The following is a 24,519-nucleotide window of genomic DNA, read 5'->3' as shown; positions in this document are numbered from 1 at the left end:
CTTATCATTTTAAGGAAAGCTCCATTTATTCCTTTTGTTAGAATTAAAATCCTCTGGAGACCATATCTTAATTTTATAATTATTATTTATTAAATAGAAAAAACACAGAGAGAGAAAGAGCACAAGTTACACGTGGCCAGCTAGCTCATTCAGTATCTTCCTCCTCAAGCATGCTGAGCCAGCCCAGAGCTTAGTCCCAGCTCTAGCATCCTCCTGAGGCCCTGGTTCCAGTAAAGAATGACAACTTCCTGTCCCTTCTGTCAATTTCTGCTCTTCATGATGTCTGTTTCCAAAACCTCACCAAGTGGAGGACTCAGATCTCAATCAAGACAAGAGGTGGGTCTTCTGGACACCAGGAATCACCATCCAGCCTTTAGAATGACTAGTGTGTTTTTCACTATGGCGGCTAACTGATTGACTTTAGTACCTAAGAGAATTCTTGTTTAGAGATAAAGCAAAGAACTTGTCCCACCATTCCAGTCTTTATCAAAGGCTAAAGATGTAAACAAAAGAAGAAAGGACTTCACCCATGGCCTCATTTCCCTCCATCCTACTTTTATCCTGTATATTCTTGTCTTTCTCTCTCCTTTCACTCTATCCTTCCTCTCAAGTGATTTACTTTTGAACACCGTCTCCCCAAACCCATCTTCAGTCTCCAGCCCTTCTCTTATCCCCTCCCATTGCCTCCCTTTAGGGTAAGGTAGATTTCTATATCCAATTGCATGTGTATGTTATTCTCTTGTTGAGTCAAATCTGATAAGAGTAAGATTCAAGCATTGCCCATTACCACCTTCATAATCTTCCCCCTCCCTTGTAATAGCTCTTTCACACCTCTTTTATTTGAGATTATTTGCCCATTCTATTTCTCTCTTCACTCTTCTCCCAGTATAGTCATCTTAATCATCTCTTTTGTTTTATGGGTATCATCTCACATTTTTGTTAATCACACCTAAATCTCTGTCTATGTGTATTCCTTCTAACTGCCCTAATATTGATAAAGTTCCTAAGAGTAACATGTATTATCTTCCCATGAAAGACTATAAACAGTTCAACCTTATTAAATCCCTTACAATGTCACTTTCCTGTTCATCTTCTTATGCTTCTCTTGAGTCTTCTGCATGAATGTCAAATTTTCTACACAGTTATGATCCTTTCATTAGTAATATTTAAAAATTCTCAGTTTCATTAAATATCCATTCCTCCCCCCCCAGAAGATTATACTCATTTTTGCTGGGTAGCTAAGTCTTGCTTGTAATCCTTTGTTCTAGGAATACCATATTCTAGGCTTTCCAGTCCTTTAATGTAAAAGCTGCTAAACCTTGTGTTATACTGACTATGGCTCTCTGTTATTTGAATTGTTTCTTTCTGGCTGTTTATAGTATTTTCTCCTTAAACTGGGAGCTCTAGGATTTGGCTACAATATTCCTGGGATTTTTTATTTTAGGCTCTCTTCCTGGAAGTGATCAGAAATTTTTTTTCAATTTCTGTTTTATCCTCTGATTCTAGGATATCAGGGCACTAGAAATGGCAAGGACCAAAAAAGGCCTATTGCGGAAGCTATAGAAGTTTGTTGTTTTTTTAAACCCTTACCTTTTGCCTTAGAATCAATATTACACATCAGTTCCAAAGCAGAACAGTAAAGGATAGACAATTGGGGTTAAATGACTTGTCCTGACAGCTAGGAAGTATATGAGGCCAAATTTGAACCCAGGTCCTCCCCACCCCCATCTCTGTGACCGGTGCTCTATCCACTGATCCATCTTGCTGCTACCCCTTCTCCCAACACTGTTTTTTTAAAAACTTGAATCAAAAATATTTTTTCTTTTCATCTGCTGTTATATTGCATCAACAAAGAAAAACTAATTTTTAAAAATTTTATTTCCATTGGGCTTAGAACTGAGTTCTCTTTTATATATATATATAATTTTATGTATTTGTTTCATATATTACATGTTCCAAGTAACATATACATATAATATGATTTGCATACATATTACATTTTATATTATATATTATATAAGTAAATAATATATCACATATAATATATATTATATATAAATCATATAGCATATATGATTTACATATAAATAACCTACATTGTGTGATATATTATTTGTATATAAATAATATACATTATATACTATATATGATGTTATACATAAATAATCTATATTATACATTTCAAATATAAATTTCATATAATTTTAACTTTGAATAACATGAATTTGAATAATGCAGCCACTTTACAGGACTCGTTACTTGCAATTACTTGGCAACTTAGTTGTAGATAAATAACTGTTAGCCCCAAAACTGCACAAAAAGATCCATTTAGAAACCCAAAGGCAATAAGAAAAGGGGTTCTCAAGGGCCAACTCGGAAGAATTTTAATCGGTGCAGGGATACCCCAAAGTCCAGCCTTGAAGGAGAGAGCAACTTCATCTTATCCTTAGAGGCAATAATCACTGGAGCTTCTTGAGTTGGGAAATGACATGGTTAGACTTATAATTAAAGTTATAACCATCTGAGAAACCTCAAGGATTAAAATGAAGGGAAGTATCTGTGCATAGTCATTAGCGTAGTATAATAGCTGGTTACCATTTAGGACTGGATACTTCAATCTCTTCCAGATAAAAAGTATTAGTTAACAGAGTTTAAACTGGGACATCAGAAAGTAGTGAACTCTCTTTGTTCCTTTAGAATGTCTCAATAATGGCAGCTTTTATTCTGTGACCATCACAGATACATCCCAGACTGGTGTTTTCTGGCCTGTTTTCAATGGACTAAGAGGCACAGTGAATACCCTTGTGTTAGAAAAGCAGTAACCTAGGATTATCTGAGCAGGATCAGCCTGGACAACGGTGTTAGTTTGACAAGAAGGATCATTGGCACTCCATGCTTTTTGTCATTTGACATGAAGATAACATCATTTAGGAATGGAAGGCTCTTAAGCGATCAGATCATTTATAAAACTCTCATAATAGGTTTTCTGTAGGATTGTGAAGTAAATCACACAAAAGCACTTGTTCTTTATCCTCAGCTGGCCTACTTACCAAAATACCTAATAATAGATTAATTCCCCTTTATGACAATTTTGTCTGGATATTTAGAGAATCTTCTAAAATAGGAATCTTTTTTCTCTTACCTTCTGCCTTGGATACTATGTATTGGCACCAAGGCAGAAGAGTGGTAAGGGCTAGGCAGTGGTGACTTGCCCAGGGTCACACAGCTAGGAAGGGTCTGAGGTCAGATTTGAACCTAAGACCTCCTGTCTCTAAGTCTAGCTCTCATCCATTGAGTCCCCTAGCTGCCCCCTTTTTACAAGACATCACATTTACATCAAGGTGTGCCCCTTTCCCATTCCACAGACCTGTTCTCTGCACCCAAGCTCCCCAGGGGACAAAGCCCCAGGCTGGCCCCCAAAGTTTAGTGGCAGGTTCCAGCTAGATTTGTTTTCTTGGGGGTGGGGGTTGGGTCTGTACTAAAAGAGCGTCTAAAAAGCAGCCTCAGGGAGTGGAGGCTCTCAGGCTGGTCCCTTATTAGAAAGATCTGGAACCTAAGTCAATAAATAATAAAGGCCAGAATCAATAGGTTTCTCCGCTACTCTCTAAACTCTCAAATTGGTGTTTGTTTTACAGAGGAAAATCTATCCAAAAAAAAATCAGGTTTTTTTTTTTTAAGCTTAAAAATTATGCTGATGATACAAAATTGACAAGTTTTGAATATTAAAATTTGGGGAAATTTGACCTATTACAGAGCTTTGCTATCAAAATTTGGGAATGATATCTAAAATGTGGTATATATCTAATATTAAGAGTGTAGATTCTTTTTGCTCTAAGTACTATGATTGATTCTTAAGAGCCATCAAATACCAGAAATATTTATCTGCAAGACCTATTATTCCTCTTAAGTAATAATTGTCTAAACCGAGTTTATACTGAGATACATCAAGAATTCATTTAGGGCAGGGACAGGACATCCTGGGTTCAAATTTGGCCTCAGCCACTTCCTAGCTGTGTGACCCTGGGAAAGTCACTTACACCCCCCCCCCCCCATTGCTGAGCCTTTACCTCTCTTCTGCTGTGGAACCAATATACAATACTGATTCTAAGATAGAAGGTAAGGGTTTTTAGGGGGGAAAGTTAATTTAGTTTTGTTCATTCAAAAGTTCATTATGTTATGATTAAAATTCTCTTGAGAATGTATATTAATTTTAAATTTTATATATAAACATATAAATTATATAATATATTATAAAATATATGTAAATTAAAATATAAGTTTTAAATTATTGATTAGTAAAGAGAGGGAAAGAGAAAATTACATGATCATGTAACCTTGCCTAATTAATCTAAATTTGCCACATTGTTTCCATTGGCCAGCCAAAAGTGTCAGGGTCAGTAAGTCTGCTGCCCAGTGTGGGAGCGTCACCAAGAGCCCAATGCCAAAAGGAACACTCGATCCCTCAGTCCCCTTTCTCATAAAGCCATTTTTGCCACTCCTTCTGGGTCTCTCTAGTTACCTAACCTCAGTCCAGGTCAGAGTCCCATCTTCCAGATGCCAGGAGTCAAGTGAGACTAAATCCAGCCTCTTCCAAGATGCTGGAGAGTCACGAGTTGCCCATCAAGGAATGGGGCTGATACTGACCAACATGGTTTTTCAAAGGGAATAAGGGTACAATTTCTATTAAATACACACAATGATCTAACCTGGACTAAGAGGCACAAATTTAGGGTTCCTATGCCCATTCCCTCTATAATTATGTATACATGTGGATACAAAACCAGGGACCCCTCTGCTCTGGACCCAGGCAGTAGAGTGAAGCGTTTACAGCCCTGGAATAACTTTGCCTCTAAGGAGAGGTTGGGCTCCTTTTTCTCATGCTCTTTGGTTTTTATGCTCCCCAACCCTGAGGAAAATGCCTCAAAGCACCAATTTTGGCCAATAGGGAAGTTTCCTCCAAAAAGCCAGAGTAGAAAGATATTCAGTGTGGAATATAAATCAAGCAAAGCAATGATTTATTTCCTCACTCTCCACAACATGCTAAATTCTAAAGACAAACTCTCATTTAAAGGCATCAAATAAAAAAATCTGTGGAGAGGGCTAAATATTTATTGGCTTATTACCAGTAATGGAAGTTGATGGCCCCTCCAGTGACCAGAGACACATTTCACAAACAGAGCAGCTTTTTAGACAGTTTGGTGGTTACATAAAGTCCAGTGATGCAAATTAAACTAACACGGTGATTGATCTATGAGAAAAGTAAGAGGGGGTTCCAGAGTTCATTAGCAACAGGGAAAGCATAGAGTTGTGTAACACCTTCTGGAAAGTCCTAGAGCAGGTACCACTCCATACCAGAGAGACCCAGGGCTGGGCAAAACATCTTCTGACTAGACTGACCCATCCACCATTCATCTTCCTTATCTCCCAAAAAGAATAGGACCAGCTCACAGCCTTAAGACAAGGAAACATGAGCTCTCAAAAAATCCACCACTAAGGGGGAGCAAGGTGGCTCAGTGGACAGTGCCAAGCCTGAAGACAAGAGGCACTGGTTCAAATTTGACCTGATACTTCCTAACTTTGGGACCCTAGGCAAGTCATTTAACCCCCATTGCCTATCCTTCACTGCTCTTCTGCCTTGGAACTGATGCTCAGTATTGCTCTAAGACATAAGGTAAGAGTTTAAAAACAACAACAGCATCAAACAAACTCTATTACTAATGCCTACATTATTAAATTCAAATATGATCCATAGATACTAGTTTCAATAATCAATAACCAATTTCATAAAGGATAAAGGACAAAAACCTTAAAGAAGCAACAAATATAACTGTAAAGTATGTCTTCCCTGTTATTCCTTGAATTCTATCTCCATGCATTTTCACTAACTGTCCCTCATGTCTGGAATTGTCTCATTCCTCATGTCCATCCTCCCAGCTTCTCTGGTTTTCCTCATATCCCAGGTAAAATATCACCTTTTCAAGAAGCTTTAATGCTAGAGGAATCTCTTCCCACTGAGATGCTCTCCAATTTATCCTGAATATATCTTGCTTATACATATTTGTTTACATGATGTTTTTCTATTAGATTGGGAACTTGAAAGCAGGAATTGGCTTTGCCTTTCTTTTAATAATAATTATAGCGTCTACTATGTGCCAGGCCCTGTGCTAAGTGCTTTACAACTGTTATCTCATCTGATCCTCATAACTACTCTTTTAAGTAGGCATTACTCTAATCCTGATTGTACACTGAAGAAACTGAGGTAAACCGAAGTCAAATGATTTGCCCAAGGCCCTACCACCAATAAGTGTCTAAGGCCAGGATTTTAATTCAGGCACACCTCGCTCTATGCCCAGAACTCTATCAACATTTTTGTATCCCAGCACTCATCACAGTTTCTGGCATGGAGTAGGGGCTTGTTGATTTGACTTATACTTTTCTGGAGGTTGAGACCTAAGACTATAAAAAATATAAGCCAATTGTTAAGACTATTAAATAGACATTTTCTATTTAACCTTGGCTTTGAGCTGTCCAAACAATTCCCTCTAAGTCCATGTTCTCTGTCAAGCCTGGTTACCTTAGTAAGTTCTATCAAAAGACCCAAGAACTCTGATGGGACCTCTTAAACTCAAAAGGTTGTCTCCCAAACTAATCCTTCCATCACTGGAATCGGAAAGAAAATAAAACTGAAAAAGAAGACAGGGACCTAAGGACCAGCCTGGTATGTCTTTTTATTTCAATGTTTCTCCCAAGATGTGAAGAAGGGCACCAGCCCTTCCAGGAATAGGGCCAAATAATTCTAATAATATCTTTAGAATTCTGGGAAGATTAGAGAGACCAAGAGCACACCAGGCCCTTCTAAAGGACCACTGGATCAGAAACTGTTCTTGCTCAGAAAGAGATTGCTTTAATATCTCAAAGCACAAGCTCCTCAACATTCAGCCCCTACAAGTCCTGAAAGCCATCAGAATTGTTCCATGGCATGCTCCCTGGCAGCCTTCATGCTCACCCTCAGACATGATTTGTGAAACTTCCAGACTAGAGAAGAGGAGAAAATTAAGTACAATTAAGACATTAATCAGGATCCCAAACACTAGAGCTTTAATTTATGATTTCCCAACATGAGGAAGGACAAAAATGATGTTGTATCTGATAACCTAGCTAAAAGGCAGCTAAGGTGACAAGAGAAATCTAGGCAAAACAATGAAACAAATCCCTTGTTCCACTTGGAGTGTTTGTTCCCAGAGTGTTCTGGTCACCTCTTGGCACTGGGCCTTGCAAACCTACCATCCCCAGTCTCCTTATTTTGAACCTTTCTCTCCCAGCCTTGTTCTATACCTGCCCAATCTGTCTGACCTTCATGGAGGGTTTACCAAGGGGAGGATGATTAGTCAAATAAACATAAAACAGAAAATTGTATGACAGAATATGAGACACAAAGTGCTTTGATGGAGGAAAACTGCCAATTTTGCCAAGTCAGAGAATTCTTGGAGCAGGGGGCTGCTGAATAGGGCTTTAAAGGATTGATAGGAATTCAGCAGACAGAGGAGTAGTCAGGACATTTTTTAAACAGGGAGGATCAGTGGGTGTGGGGAGGGGAGGGACTGGGGGTGTTCAGAAACAATTAGAACCTCTGGGGTGAGGGTTTGTTCATCTACCTTTGGCGTCTACCTTTGACCTAACTCTTATACACTGTGGCCCCAAGGAATGGAGCCTGCCAGTCATCATGGCTTCTCTCCCACCGCTGGGCGTCAATGAGAGACTGAAGCTGATGACTTTGGGTAATTCTGCCTCCCTTAAATCCAACTTGTGCTCAAGTTAAGACCCTGTACCATGATATCATCTGTCTTCTTCCAAAATGAAGGACAAACAGCAACAGTACTTACAAGACAGATGGAGCAAACTACAAGGTCTTGTGGAACAAGACGAGTTCAGTTAGATTGGAGATGAGAGTACATGTATGGAAGCAACATGAAATAAGGCTGAAAAGAATCTGGGGGTACCAGAGAACCCCACACAATCTGCTTATGGAGCCACTGAAGGGAGAGAGGAGTGCTCTAACCAAATCCATGCATACGAAAGGAATAGTCTTGAGTCTTTGAACCTTGAATAGGAAAACTCAAAATATCTAAATTAGCATGGTGCAAAACCCTTGGAAAAATGAGGTTTTTGACAACTGCTTTATTTATATTCCACAGTTCAAATCATTTGCCAAAAATCAGATTTATATATTTGTTCTTTGAAAAGGAATTTTTATGACATCTTTATTTCAGAGTTTGTTTTTAAACACAAAAATTACCTAGTTCATACTATTAAAGCATATCATACGGGACTGTTAAAGTCAATTACATGTAGTACTTAGTCTTAAATTTTTCCCATTTGACTTCTATTAGTTTCGGTCATCTGAATGTTTAATTTCATTTATGCCAATACCTGCAACTCAAACTAGATGGATTGCAAAAATAAGACCCCTTAGCAAATGTTTCATAGAAGTACAGTCTACTGGATACTTTTTTGGATATTATATTTCATTCTGGAGACTTTGGGTTATTAGGTCAAATTGACCACTCAGTTTTTAAGCAACCTTAAGAGAATCTTCTGCTGCAAAATAAAATTAATTTACAATTTGCACTTTTCCCAGAGGAAAGTCATGACAAATAATAAGACAATAGTCTTCTGAGCTTTGAATTCCTCCCAAGAGGCTCTGTATAAATATAAGGAATTATTATTACTTTAATATAACAAATAGCAATTTGCAAACCAATTATCTTTGTCAGGATTTATGCAGTATTTCTGAGAGAGTGTGGCAGAGAAATATTTCAGGTCAGGAGACAGAGAGCCTAGAATCAAATTCTAACTCAGACACTTATTACTGTACCTTATGACCTTCATCTCTCCAGGCTTCAGTCCCTCAACTGTAAAATAAAGGAGTTGGACTAGATTCCCTCTCAAATCCCTTCTAACTCTAACTCTATGACCCCATGATCCAATTGCTGCATGCAATCATTTGTTCTAAGATGCATTTTTATCTACTTTCTTCATTTCACTGCATATGATCACTAAGTATTTCTGCTTTGTTTGATAAATAGTATTAGCCTGAAATGTCATGAGATTGGACGTGTGCATTATACCTGTATGTAACTGAAATCTCTATTTCTTTTTCTTTTCTTTTTTAAACCCTCACCTTCTATCTTAGAATCAATGCTGGGTATTGGTTCCAAGGCAGAAGAGCAGAAAGGGCTAGGCAATTAGAGACTGAGTGACTTGTCCGGGGTCACACAGCTAGGAAGTCTCTGAGATCAGATTTGAAACCATAACCACCCATCTTTAGGCCTGGCTCTCTATGCACCAAACCACCTAGCTGCTTCTGATATCTCTATTTTTAATATCTAAAAATATATTTATATATATTCCAGTGTAGTTGGGAATGAGGAGGGAGACTCATCTGCCTACGGTTGGGAGTGTTTACAATCTTTTTAATCATAGTTCTGATCTTTGGCTTTTATAGATTCCATCCAAAATAGCTTTCTACTCTTTTTGATCCTGGTTAGACACCTAAGGGGTTAATAACAAAATTCCCTACTCTAGGAAGCTTTTGGATTGTTCCATTATTCCTTCAGGGAAGCTGAGAACTTTGAAGCATGAATTATCAGAGTAGAAACTGGGCATCTTTTTGGAAAGTGAGAAACCACTTTATTAGAAGTATTTGTCATCGTGGTAAATCATGTTAGGTATTAAAGTAATAAGAAAACTGCAAGTTTGTGCTAACAGAGAAAGATCATGAATGATCGAGTTAATTTTGGATGTTAGCTTTTCGCCTTCCCTTTAGGAAATGCCATTTCCTTCTTCTCTCTCAGCAGATGGAAGGGCCTGACTTCTACAAGGTAAGCATGTGATACTGACTTGTCTGTCTATTGATAGTAAACAGCAGGAAGAAGTTGCTGTAAGGAATGCTTTCTAAAAGCTACTTATTGGGTTCTGAATAAATGAATCACTGGATAGGAGAAGAGGGAAAGACTATTACATCTGTGTTTGCATTTTAATGTTGTGTGGAGTCTTTGTAGAACTCGAGGCACCAAGACAATAACTCAGAATCCTTATTAGACATGCTGGGAAGGAACAAAGCAATACTTTAGCACTTCAGAGTTTGTCAGCTCTGGGACAGTGGGATTGGAGGCTAATCCTGTGGTGTAGCTTCTGAAAACGGAACTGAAGCCTTCAATAATAGGGCAATGTTGAAATCATCAATGACCTCCTCAGTCGAGAATATGCAAAATTCCACCACAATAGAGTGTCTTAAAGAAAGGAGGGCTGTTCTCTGACTTCCAGCATCGAGCAGATCCCGAGATCAGGCAAGCCACTTAGGATGGGCATTAAGTGATCCTCCTTTCCCTCCAGGTCACAAGGTAAGCAATAAGTTCTCTTTGAAGAACTGTGGATCTCTGGGCAGGTTTGGCTCCTGAGGCTATCGCACTACTGGTGTCTTGCTTTGTCATCTCTGGCAACAGAGTGAAATGCACAGGAAACATTTTCATTCTTGCTTCACGTTTGTTTAAGTAAATGAGATGAAGCAGAAAACAAATCTAAGCACTGGGCAAAAGCACGAGGGCAGAACCTCCCCTCCCCCCGCCCCCAACCAATTCAAGGAAAGAAATAAAGCTAATAAGTCTGCCAAAAGAAAAAAACAAACACGCGAGACAAATACCACTTCGTCTGTTTTGGTTAAAGGGAAATCTCACCAGGCCCATTCTGTTATCTGAAGCTTAAGTGAGTGAAATACTGTTTTCGGAGAAGCTCTCCCAAGGACCCCGTTTGTCCTTCTATTTCCATAGTAAAGGTTTTCTGTGTCTGTTCGACTGCACGGGAAGAGGGAGCACACACAGAGGCTCGTTTTCTCTGTCACAGAGTTAAAGAAGAAGCATCGAAAGAACTTTGAAAGTGAAAACATCCAGAAAGGGGCAGCCGGAAGTCTACTATTCTCCTGGGAGCTCATTTTGGAGAAAAAGAAAGAAAACCAAATCCAGGTCTCCAAACTCACTGAAAACAAACAAACAAACAAAAAACGTCTCCCTCTTTACCAGTGGCCATACAAGGCAAGAAATTGCTTCTTAAACCAAAAGGTTCTATGCTGGAAAAAGGTTCCTCTTGAACTTTTCATACTGAGGAAATGGCCGGGCCGGGGGTGGCGGCAGCAGAGCTGCTGCTGCTCTTGAGTATGGTCTGGCGTTCAGATGCCCTCTGTTCCCCTACTGTGTTCTATAAGGACTGCTGGATCCGGCGCTTTCCGGGTTTCCTAATAGACCTGGAGGAGTCTCAGAAGCTCGGAGCCCGGTTCCTAAAGTATTACTCAGAAAGCACCGGCCAGAAGTGCGGGAGGAGCTGTTGTCTGGCGAAGGATGGTAAGTGCTGGTTCTCTGCGCGAGCTGTGAAAATAGGTAGTTGCTCCTAAATGCAATGTTGGGTGTTTATGAAGATTTCTAAAATTCTAAGTTAGGTGAAGAGCAGGATGTCAACTTGAAAAATAAACAATCGACTCCTGCCTCCGGTTTTTATTCCCCAGGGCTCCTAACTACGATACGTGTAGCTACATGGTACCCAAGGATCCATCAGCATTCACTAAGGGCCTACTCTGTTCCAGGAACTGTGTTAGTCCGGAAATACAAAATGAAATAGGAGAGTCTGGACTTTCCGGAACCTTTTATGCTACCGAAGGAGACAGCATATACATATAGAAGTATATACAAAATCAATACTAAATAAATTCAAGGTAGTTTAGGAAGGGAAGGCATCGGCATTTGGGGAATCAGGAAAAAGCTTTATGTAAAGGGCGGTTATTGAGCTGCATCTTGGAAGAAAGAAAAGATTCTTCAACACAACGGTAAAGAGAGACAGCTTCCCAAGAACGTCAAGTTTCGCAGCTACAAAGGTGCAACGATAGGAAATGGTTTGTCAAATGTGAGGGATAACAAGAAGCCAAGTTTGACGGGGCTGGAAAGTAGAGGTTCTCAAATTCTTTGGTCTCTGGACTCCTTTATACTTCTAAAAATTATTGAGGATGGCAAAGAACTTTAATTTGTAATGATTCTATCTATTGATATTTACCATATTTGGAATTAAAACATAAAACTTTAAAAAACATATTTAATTCATTTAAAAATAACATTCATGAACCATTTACAATAGTGTAAAATACTGCAAAGGTCAAAAAAGATGAGAACTGAACAAAGATCATGTCTGACAGTTTAAAAATCCCTGGTCGCTTTAAAGAATAATTTTAGTCTAATAAGTTTGGGCACTGGAATGCAAAGGACAGAGAAGTGCAAGGAAAAAAACTGGAGACAACAAACATCTTTTCCAGGAATTTGTCTGAGAAAAAGAGTCTGATACAAATGATAGCTTAGAGTGGAACAATCAGTCAATTTAGTATTTATTAGCAGTCTACTATGTGCCAGGGACTATGCTAGATGCTAGGGATACCAGTACCAAGAATGAGTGTCATTCAAAGGATGGAGACAAGTACAAAAAATATATAAAGCATGAATATAAAATTAAAAAATATAAATAAATACTAAGCAAATAAAAACAAAGTTTTAGAATGAAGATGATAGTGGTTGGGGAGATCAAGAAAAACTTCAAGCAGAAGTTGATGGATGAGCTTGTATCTTAAAAGGAAAAGAAGGACTCTTAAAGATAGAGTTAAATAGAGAGTGCCTTTCAGGCATGGGGGGTAGCAATTGCAGAGGTACATCTCTATGGAATGTCTTGTGTGAAGAATAGAGAAGAGGCCAGTTTGGCTAATTGCAGAATGAGGGATGTCTAATAATGTCCAAGAGAACTGGGAAAGATAAATTAAGGACAGATTTTATGTAAAACTTTAAAAGCTAAACAGAGGAGTTTACATTTTATTAGAGAAAAATAGGAAGCCACTGGAGTTGGTAGAGATGGTAGATCAAATGAAGAATCTTTTAAGAATATGGGGGAGGGGGGTTATGGTAGATAGTCATATTCAAACTCTTCACCATTGTGCATTATAATTATCACACTCATCCCCAAGTAATGGTCTTTCTTTTCTTTGATCTTTCTCTTTTCCTAATAAAGTTAAAAAACAAACACATCATAAATAAGGCAGCATCAGTTCATTTGGGGCTCTAAGTATCAGTATTTGGTTACTCTTCTGTACTAATTTTCAATGACAAATCCTTGCTTCTCTTTTCAACAAATGTCTTTTAAAAATATGAGTTGGTAAATCTGTAATTTTTGTTAATCTGTAAATCTACAATTTTAGGTCAATTTTCCTCATCTGATTTCTCCTTGTTTCTGAAATCGTAAAGATTTCCTTTTTATTAGGCCATTAGTTTTTGATTCCATTTGAATCCTCTAAAATCTACACTCCCAAAATCTAGAGTACATGTCCAACTTTCCTCCTCTTCTCCATCATGTACTCTAAGCATTCACTCACTACTACCTCCAGTCCCCACCTCTTTATTTCTCCAATAAATTAATCATTGCACATGTAAAACCCAGTGTAACTGCACATCAGCTACAGGAGGGGGTTGAGGGGAGTGGAGAGAAAGAACATGAATCTTGTAGAATGGAAAAATGGAAAATTTTTTTGGAAAAATATGGAAATGGAAAAATATTCTAAATCAACGAATTAAATAAAATTTTCCAAAAAAATTAATCAATCAGTTAATTAATTAATCTTTGATTAGAATCAAAACCAGAATGACAGCTCCCCTTGTCCTTTCCTTCACCTTTTGAAAGTTGAAATTGCCATTAGAATAAATAATAAATTTCTCAGGGTTTTTTCTTTTTTGCTGCTGTTTGTTTTTTTTTGCTTTTGGTAAAGAGAGCTCCAGCAGTGCCATGCTTTTGTAACAGTTGTCTTCTGTTTCCTCAGCTCATCCAATTTCTTCTCCTATCCAGGTAGCATGTAGCATACTCTCCTAGAAATCAGCCTTCTATTTGTGTTTTCTTTCATTTCATTGAGGTCCTGTATATCCTCATGTGAGTATATATTTTTCATATATGATGCTATTTCATGACTCCTTTTATCTATTTTTGCTCCTTCTGAAAAAAAATTTCCCTTCCAGAACAATGTTTTAGTCATGAGTTCCATTCTACCAGGTCCTAGTGAGAACTATGAGATCAAATTTGCGTCCTATGTTCAGGGAACTTTTGGTTCACTCTGTTTATTAGCCATATTTTGTGCATAGTTGATAAAAACTTCCTTTCAGGAAGGAAGTTGTATTACAATGAAGTAATGACTTTTTATTCATCTCATGTGAAGTAGACTTGAGCTTTGTGGGTGTCACATTTAATGATTTTAGACTGGAGAAGAGATCTTTGGGGACAACCAAGTGGAAGAAAGCAGAATGAGTAGCATTGGATGGAAGCAAATTTAGAGGTGATCAAATGAAAAGCTTTCTCACATTTACTGATATTCCAAGGTAGACTAGGCTGATTCCAAAGGAAGTGAACTCCTTCCCAATGGAAGTCTCCAAGCAAAATCTAGATGACCACTTGTCAGGCATGTTGTATGGGAAATTCTTTGTCAAATATAGGTTGAACTAGATGCTTTCTGATTGCCCTTCCAACAAGGAGTGTCTGTGAAATTTTCAAAGAGTGAATGAATGAAATGAATGAATTTCCTTGTACATCTATGCTTTGATACAGTAGATAGTGTTCTGGGTCTTGATGCCCATGTTCAAATCATTCCACTGATGCTATCTGTGTGACTGTGTATATATCCCCTCACTTCTCTTTGATTCAATTTCTTCATACATAGCATGGGTAAATAACACCCAAGTAAACATAAAAAATTGTTGTGAGGTTCAAATGAAATAGTGTATGTAAGTTCTTCATAAACGGGAAAGTGATAATTTTTTTAAAGTGCCAAAAAAGAATTATGTGAAATGTGGAAAGATTTGCATTAATAGATGCAGAATGAAAAAATAGCAGAGCCAAATGAGAAAATCTTTGTAAAGTACTTAGCACAGTTCCTACCCTGTAGCAAGGACTTAATCTATTCTTATTTCTTTCCTTTGGTGATTTAGGAACTTCTCACTAATAGGGGATATTTTCTCTCTGAATTTATTTAGAGAACTTCTCTAAAAGTTCCCTTAAAATGATCTCAGGTCATAGATGGTCAGACTATAGATGGAGAAAGGACCCTGGAGGTAATTTAGTCCAACCTTCTCATTTTCCAGATAAGAAAACTGGGACTCAGTAGATAGAGCAACTTTCCTATCTTTTAGGTCCATAGCAATAAGGCTATGACAAGAATCAAGTTTAGAATGTCATTCAGAACTGTGTAAATGAGCTTATCCTTTGTTCTGTGAAGTAGTATAAACAGGGCTGAAGTCAACATTTTGTCAGTATTAGAAAGTTTCAAATTTGCTGTCTTTTCTTCCTTTTTTTAAACAGTTCCTTGCAATCTGGCTATTTTCTTCCACGATCCCATCCATGACAATGTCAACTGCCTTCATGTTTACTGCCCAACCCTGGAGAGCTGCATCTTACAGCCCATGCATAGTGCCATCTTATACAACATCACCGCAGGTAAAGATTTCTGGGATATTTTGAGACTTTAAAAGACCATTGGTGAGATCATATTAGAAACTCATTGTGGTTGGTGGAAGACTTCCTTGAAACAATTTTACTTAGGAATTACTTTCCATAAAGAAGCACTGGCTATAAGGCACCCAGGGAGGAAAATTAATTGAATAAAGTTCGCACTTAATCAAATACCTAACATGTTCCCTTCACTTTATTAAACATAATGATAAAAAGTCCATGCCAAGTTAAAAGACCAAATCATAAATCACTAAACATAAATCACCTCACATTCAAAAAAGCATCCTTCCTCCAAAGAGCTCAAAGTACTTTAACATAATATTATCCTCCTCCATTTATTCTAAAATGAACTGAACAAAATCCAAAGTTGACATTTTACCACAGGAGCTAAAATTTAATTAGCACCTTAATTTAGATACTAATTAATTTAGCTGGAGGGAAATAGTCCAGTTAGACCTCATCTAATTAAATTATTAAATGTAGTTTTAGTAATTGGAGTGGAAAACTAAGCAGACATTTTGAAGGATGTGGAAAATCCAAACCATAATTCTGGAAGGGTAGAATGTTTGAGCATAGGGAATTACATATCAGCCCTTCCCAAACTGTGTATTATCCTTCTTTTGGACATAACATAAACAAGGGTTCCAGGAGAAAATCTCAGTGCTAGGCATAGGAAATACATACTGGTGTTACATAAAGCACAATACATTTAGGCAGCTAGATAGACTAACAAAGATCTTTGTGGCATTCTCCTAGAAACCTCCTGTCAAATTGACACTGAGCCATTACTGACCAAGCTGAGTTCATCTATTCAACTGATTCTGAATACATCTAATTACACTATTATTCAGCCTATAAATAAACTAAAGGAGAGGCTAGAAAACTTTGGAGCAAAAGAAAGGAATTTTCCCTGTGTTCATTGAAGAAATTCTGCCTGTAACTATTTTCATATTTCATATTCAATATTTGGAGGAATGAATCTAATAGTCATAGATTTAAGGCTGCTAGGAGCGATCTTCAAGAACATGGAGTTCAACCCTCTTATTTTATGGCTGAAGAAACTTAGACCCAGAGAAGTAAAATAAACTTTCATTCTTTCCTTCCTGCATGCATTCAAGGTCACCCACAGCTGGTAAATGGTAAAGGCAGATTCTGAACCCTGTTCCTCCAACTCCAAATCTGGCATTATTTCCTCTCCATTATGTTCCTTCTCCAAAAGCTTCACATCATTGTATCTTGTAAGAAAAGTAGAGACCATCCAACATAGGCAATATACTCTATATTCACAAATTCACAATTTCCCAAAATTGCAGCTTTTCATTTATTTCTGAACTCCTTTGGATCATATAACTCCAAAAAACTATTAGAAAAGGTATCCAGCATAAGGTACCACATTTTTATCAGTAGTAGGTTAAGAATGGCATGACATAAAATCTATTTTCTTCTATAGGATTTGTAAAAGTACTCTTTCTCACCTGTTAAATTGAAAAGATTAGAAGAGATTATTTCTAAGGTTCTTTCTAGTTCTTCATTCTAGGATACCAACTGTCTTAAGAATGAAAGTCATCGGACTGGATGAGATGTAAGTTTCCTTCTACCTCTAAATCAACAAACTATAAGTTTCTAGTCAGGATGATGAAGAAAATGGAAGTGGTGGTGGTATCAGTGATCTGAAAAGGAAATTTTGTAGTGAAAATGGACTTGCGTGTGGAGGGAGTTTGGGGCAATATAAAGACTTTGATTTAGTATGCATTCAATATGAGATAGTGTAATGGATAGGGAGCTTGGTTTAGAGTCAAGAAGGCTTGAGTTCAGTCTCAGTCATTGTATGATTCTGGGCAAGACATTGAACCTCACTCAGCCTCAGTTTCCTCAACTGTAAAATAAAAGCGTTAGACTTAATGACCTCTGTGGTTCCTTCCAGCTCTTCTAACCTATAGACAGTTTGAGATATTATCTTCTCTTATAGGGAAAGAATTCCAGTTCTTTCTACCAAAGTGACATGGTACCCAGTTCTCTCAGCAACCCAATTGCATTTTGTTGTTGTTGTTGTTGATATCCAGAACTGAACACATTACTACAGATAGGGTTTAACACAACCAGAATGCTAAGATGATCGTCTTCTTCATTTTAAAAATTATTTATTTGGGGAGCAGTGGGGTGGCTCAGTTGGATTGAGAGTCAGTCCTGGAGATGGGAGGTTCTGGGTTCAAATTTGTCCTCAGATACTTCCTAGCTAATCTGACCCTGGGGAAGTCATTTAGACATCATTGCCTGGCCCTTATAACTAATACCCAATATTGAGTCTATGATGTAAGGTAAGGATTTTTATTTTTTATTTATTTTTTTAAACCATTGCTTGTCCACTAAGGTAATTTTACAGTTGTATGGGGAAAATACAAAATTTGGAATTAGAAGGTCTGAATTTGAATCCTGCCTTCTATTTGATCCTGTACAAGTCACTCCAATCCTATTTACCCATCTATTTAACCCTTAAGATGCTTTCACTGCTGACCCCAATGGATGATTATAAGGAAAGCACTTAGGAACCCATGCTGGTACTTCATAATTACTGTTTTCTCTCCTAAATGCTCAAACTCTTGGAGTGCTCCAGAAGTAGAAGGTATGCTATTAAACTCTTTGAAATTCCTATCATATGAACTGTCTAATTAAGCCCTCCCCAATCTGTGCTTCTATAATTGACCTTGTTTTCTTCCTGTTTACATTTTGTCTTAATATGTTTGGCCTAATATTCTAAGTTGTTAAGTTCTTTTGGTTCCTTACTCTGTTCTCCAAGATGCTAGCCATCCCTTTCAGCTTTGCCAATTTAAGGGTTTCATAAGTATGCATTTTTCAAAGTTATTAATAAAAATGTTGAACAATCTAGGAACTAAGACAGATTAATGGGGCACTCCCATTCAACTACCCCAGATCTACCTAACTGTCCTGAATCCTGTGCTATAACCCTGCCCAGGCCTTGATCAAAAAAAGTATATTGTGAGAAACTTTTCTCAAATGCTGCAATGCAGGTCAATTGCTGAACAATTAAAATACTTTGCTTCTGGTCTACCAATGACCTTGTCCTAAAAAAAAATCAAGCTAATCTGATATGATCTGTTTTTTGATGGACTTATGCTGGTACTTTAGTAATTGGTTTTCTATCCTAAATATCCCCAAACTATTCCTTTGATTATGTATACTATGATTTTTCCAGAATCAAAGTCAAACTCATCAACTTACAATTTGTAGGACCTACTCTCTCCCCTTTTTCAAAATTAAATATTTTTTTTTCCTCCAGTGATGGGTCATTTCTCCTGTTCTTCATGATTTTTTCAAAGATTGCCAACAGTAACTGAGCAATTATATTCATCAGGTTTTTCAGCAACCTGGGATGTAGTTTACGCAAGTTGGGGAACTTGAACTCAGAAGAGGCATTTAGATGATTTGTTTAGTAGAATGCAATAGATAGAAGTCATTCTGTTATATTTAACCAGATTTCAAACAATGTGGGAATCATTTCATAAATTATAATGGATTTAAAATTCATTAGTGTGTTTCTAACTTTTTGGAATTTAAGTTTCAACTTGAAAATAGTATTATTCACATTTGATTCACAGTGGTAAATTCTAAGAAACTTTTTTCAAATATAACACTTCTACTATTCTTCCCTTGAGCCAGAAAGATAATCTGTGATATTTTATTCACTTTATAGGTATTGATCCAGATCTGCTTGTTTTCCAAAAATCTTCTTCCAAAGATCCGAATACACGTTCTTCATTTAATAGATGGAACAGGCTAAATAACATAAAGGCTACTCATTTAGAGAAACACCAAACTATCGTGGCAAGCCCCATGTTACTGTCAGTAGAGGTTCCAGCTTCAACCACACATCAAGATGTGGTTGTAAATACCAGCAATATCAGTTTTTCTAATGCCATAACCACAGATTATTGGACAACATCCATTCCACTGAATGCATCAGTTACTACACAGATAAAAATGGTTTCCCCGGGGTCTGATCTCCTCAATAATCTAGGTAACCAGACAGTTTCTCCTGCTTTTAAGTCAATAGAAACAAAAGTACTTTCCCACATGTCTATCCCAGAACATCTCAACAGTAGCAAAAAGCTATTGAATGAAACAAAATGGCACAACAGCAGGAACTACACTTCTGAAAATGAAGAACAGAAACCTGTTGGGGAATCTTCAAACACATGGCTGGTCCCTGTAGCACTCAGCACATCCATCATCCTTCTTTGCTCTTGTCTGGTCTTCTTTGCATCAGGATGCTGCCAGAAACGACAAGGCCATTATGAGCCAAGACACAATAAGACACACCACTGAAAAGGGAAGGTAGTGACAGCAGTTAAGGTTACAGGGATGACAAGAAACTTTGAAGTTTATTTCATTGTCAGTTTTGGCAAGATATTAAGTGATATAGTAGAAAGAGGGTTGGATTTGGAGTCAGAAAGACCTGGGTTTGAATTCTGCTTCAGACATTTGCTAGTTGCATGACTGTAGGCAAATGATCTAGCCTCTCATCCTTGGTCTCTTAGGTGTAAAATGAGATTAGACTCAATGAACTCTGAGGTCCATTCTAGCTCTAGACTACATCTCTAATGTAGTCATCCTACTTATTAGTTTCTTATCAGTCATCACACTAATTATTTTTTCTCACCACAAATGTGATAAGGATGACCCAGTATCCTATCAATGTAGATAGATGTTTTTTTCTATAAAAGTTAAGATAATTAAAAATCTATGTTTTACCAATAAGCAGAGAGAAAAACTCATTAAGCAGTTGGATTTATATCTCTAATAAGTCAAAATTACCCCATTGTATGTATTCTCCTGCTGTGCTTTTCCTTGGGTTGAGAATGTCAACCCCTCAGGCTCCCTCCCTCAAGTCACATTTCTCCTTGCTTAAATATCCTGTAACATTTTACAAGCATCTCTTTTATGCACTTATCATATAACTTTTCTATTATAGTTATTTGTGTATATATCCTATCTCCTTACTCAACTGGAAGCTCCATGAGGGCAGAGTTTAACCTTCAGTAGGGCATGGATAAATGTTTACTAAATAGAACTTTTGTAAATTGTGGTATCCGTTGGTGATGGAATACTATTATGCTCAAAGGAATAAAGAACTGGAAGAATTCCATGTGAACTGGAATGACCTCCAGGAATTGATGCAGAGTGAGAGGAGCAGAACCAGGAGAACCTTGTACACAGAGATTGATACACTGTGGCACAATAGAACATAATGGACTTCTCTGCTAGCAGCAATGCAATGATCCAGGACAATTCTGAGGGACTTATGAGAAAGAACAATATTCACATCCAGAGAAAGAACTGTGGGAATAGAAACCCAGAAGAAAAGCAGTTGCTTGAACACATGAGTTGATGGGGATATGATTGGGGATGTAGACTCTAAACAATCACCCTAGTGCAAATATCAACAATATGAAATAGATTTTTATCAATGACACGTGTAAAACCCAGTGGAATTGCATGTTGGTTACAGGAAGGGGTTGGGCTGAGAGGAGGGAAAGGACATGAATCTTGTAACCATGGAAAAAAATATTCTAAATTAATTAAATTAAAATTTCAAAAAAATTCTAAAAATAAATAAATCAATGAATAAATGAATGAATAGAACTATTGAAATAAAATCTTGATTCTATCATTAAGTAGTCATTTTTCCAACCTTTGTATGTTTGGCATATTAGATAAAGGTGCTTTCTTTGTTTCCACCCAAGCCATAGATAAAAGGGAGCCTGAATATAGATGCTTATGGCATCCAACTAGATACTTTTTCAGTTCGACATAGATGTATTAATTTTTAAAATGTTATTTTTATTATCAGGCAAAGCCCACTTCCATATTGGTCATTGTTGTAAGAACACACTCAGACATAATCAAAACCCCAAAATAAAACCATAAATACACTGATGTCAAAGACAGTATGCTTTGCTCTGCATCTATCTGACTCTTAACAGTTCTTTTTCTGGAGGTGGATAGCATTCCCTGACATTTCAGGATTTAGACATTAATTAACATTATTTAGCTATATAATTCCATATTACAGTTAGTTATATATACGTGCAGCTCTGATGAGATTGTGAGTTCTTTTATGGCAAAAACTATTTTATTTAATCTATGAATCTCTGTAATGGTCTAACACAATGGAAGACAAAATGTGGGTATTTAATAAATGTTTTTCAAACTTGTTTATAATTGTCATTGATCTGCCAATGTCTTGAATGAATCCAAATCCTACCCTTTTGCTGTGGTTCTCTCTTATGACATTTTCACGTTTCCTGGACTTCAGGCTTTTTTTTTTCAGTTCTCAACTGAGGTTATCTTAACCTATAAGAAGTAACCAATAGCAGTGCTTCTTAACTTTAGAATTTAGAAGTAGCACTACTGAATTTGCCACTTGTTCACTCATCATTCAAGAAATATATATGTAGGGGCCTCTCAATGGCTCCTAGAGATGGGAAGTCCTGGGATTAGTAGGTGATGTGCAGCCCCTCAATTTTCTGTTTCCCTCTCTTCATGACCCTGCTTCACCTCAAAATAACACCCCTGTTTTCAGGTCTGTACAAAGCACTGGTTCAATACTCATTCTAATGTTGTGGGAGCCTTCTAAGGTAATTACCCCAACTCAGCACACCCATGCATTGACAACATTTATTCTAATTGGAGTTTCCTGTGATTCACCATCATCCTGCACCCAATGACCAAGTCCTTAGCATTCCTCTTCCCTTTGATCTTCTCGTTGGAGAAGCTGTGGCCAGCATTAGTCCTGATGATCCTACTTTGAACTAATTGTGTCTACTGACTGACTATTAAAGGTAAGTTTGTTGTACAAACCCAAAGTACCTTTGAACCTGAAAGCAGTTCCCTCTTAAAAACTCAACATACCACTGTAGGAGTTGACAAGGTAGCCCAAGCTGAGGAACTACAAAAGAAAAATGAGTTTCTTTTTGACTCTAGTTTGAGCTGTTAGATATAAATAAATATAAGGGTCAGTTGAGGCATTTAAACCCAGAAGTAGCTTGTAGACTGTGACCCCTTGTACCAAAGGGCAAAGGATTGTGACTCCATGGTGGACACTGGGCTTTCAAAAGGCAAACAAGCTGGAAAACTTTCAAGTATGTATCTGCTATCCAAAGACCAATCTCACGATGTAGGAAGAAATTGGTTGGTGCTAATGAGTTGTCATGAGGAATTAAATCATGGCCATATTGACTTTTTTTTAAGTAAATGAATACAGAAGACATCCTGTACTTGAAATGAAATGGAGGGATGACTTGCCATTTCTCCTCAAAGCTGTAAATAAGATTTGGAGGAGTTTGTTAATTATGTATTCAAAGGGAAACATAGTAAGTCATTTCATGGGGACACGTGCATTTCTCAGGACTAAGCTCAGGGATAAACAAAGAGATATCTGCATTTTTTGTCCTTAACATCTCTTACAGATAGATGAAAAATGGTAATTCTATAAAGAACCATATCACATTCTCCAAACTAGATCAACATATAGTTTGATACCAGGTTACTCAGTAAGCATAGAAGATGATTGCTATTTGGTCAATTAGCATTTATTAAGCATCTTAGATGTGCCAAGTAGGAGGCAGCAAAGTGGGGAAGTGGATAGTATTGGACCTGGAGTCAGAAAAACCTGAGTTTCAAATCTGACCTCAAACCTCCTAGCTGTGTAAATCTGAATGAGTTACTTAACCAAAAGGATCCACTGGAGAAGGAAATGGAAAACCACTTCAATATCGTTGTCAAGAAAACCTCATGAGAGAAGAAACGCAGAAGAAAAACAACTGCTTGATCACATGGGTCAATAGGGATATGATTGGGGATGTAGACTCTAAAGGATCACCCTAGGGCAAATATCAATAATATGGAAATAGGTCTTGACCAATGACACATGTAAAACCCAGAGGAATTGTGCATTGCCTATGGGAGGGGGTTAGGGGGAAGGGAGGAAAAGAACAAGATTTTTGTAATCTTGGAAAAATACTCTAAATTAATCAGTTAAATAAAAATTTAGAAAATAATAAAAAAAAAGAAAAATTCCATGATCCATGAGATCACAAAGAGATAGACATGACTGAACAACTAAACAAGAAATGTACCAAGCAGTGTGCAAAGCACTAGGGATGCAAAGGGAAAGTGGAAGTCCTTGCCTTTATGAAGTTTAGCACAGTGCTAGGCACATAGCAGGTATAATAATAATTAATTTTTGCTGATTGATTGATGCTTAAATTATAACTGGGGAGCAGATCACAAAGATAAAGAAGTACAAAAAACAGAAACAAGGTGGATGAAAAGGCACTAATTGTTGGGGGCCTCTACATTGATTCTTGAAGAAAATGACGTATTCTAAGAAGCATTTTTATTATATTGTCTTGGCCTACCCATAAGCAAAATACCTTCTGTCTTGGAACCAATACTAAGTTCCAATATTGGTTCCAAGGCAGAGGAGTGGAAAGAGCTACACAATTGGAGTTAAGTGACTTGCCCAGGATCACAAGGCTAGGTAGTGTTTGAGGCCAGATTTGAACCCAGTCTATGAGCTACCTAGGTCCCCCAAGCAATTGATATTTCTCAATTTAGTTCTGTGTTCATTTCTATGAAGGGGTTTTTAATTACATTAATCTAGTCACTGTATGTGTCTTCACCAGTACTCCCCAGCATTTTATGCGGTATGGCTTTATATTAAATGGAATTTTCCTTTCTATCTCTTCCTGCTGGATTTTGTTAGAAATATAAAGAAATGCTAGCGTTTCACTAGAGTTTATTGAACACAGGATCAGAACTGAGCCTTAGGAAAATCATTTTTGTAGCATATGTAGAAGATAAAATGTTGTGGGAGAATTAGAGTGAGCAAAGACTTGAGCCAGCAACACCAATTAGGCCAACTGC

General features: G+C 37.4%; 1 protein-coding gene across 1 annotated transcript; it reads left to right on the top strand.

The window, feature by feature from the left end:
- Positions 1-10,420: 10,420 nt before the first annotated feature.
- MANSC4 (MANSC domain containing 4) lies at positions 10,421-21,806 on the top strand. Its single transcript, XM_001373238.4, has 3 exons — positions 10,421-11,396; positions 15,424-15,558; positions 19,286-21,806. The coding sequence occupies exons 1-3, from the start codon at positions 11,165-11,167 to the stop codon at positions 19,915-19,917; spliced, it is 999 nt and encodes a 332-aa protein (XP_001373275.1). The 5' UTR covers positions 10,421-11,164; the 3' UTR covers positions 19,918-21,806.
- Positions 21,807-24,519: the final 2,713 nt, after the last annotated feature.

This window comes from Monodelphis domestica, chromosome 5 (genome assembly GCF_027887165.1).
Source record: "Monodelphis domestica isolate mMonDom1 chromosome 5, mMonDom1.pri, whole genome shotgun sequence".
In the NCBI taxonomy this organism is placed as follows: Eukaryota; Metazoa; Chordata; class Mammalia; order Didelphimorphia; family Didelphidae; genus Monodelphis; species Monodelphis domestica.
Note: the sequence above shows the minus strand (reverse complement) of the source record. Positions and strands in the feature narration are given on the sequence as shown.

Excerpts from the sequence above, each read along its gene's own strand:
- MANSC4 (XM_001373238.4), top strand. The coding sequence starts at position 11,165 with ATGGCCGGGCCGGGGGTGGCGGCAGCAGAGCTGCTGCTGCTCTTGAGT. Across the intron at positions 11,397-15,423 it reads CTGTTGTCTGGCGAAGGATG|TTCCTTGCAATCTGGCTATT; the intron begins GTAAGTGCTGGT and ends TTTTTTAAACAG. Across the intron at positions 15,559-19,285 it reads CTTATACAACATCACCGCAG|GTATTGATCCAGATCTGCTT; the intron begins GTAAAGATTTCT and ends TTCACTTTATAG.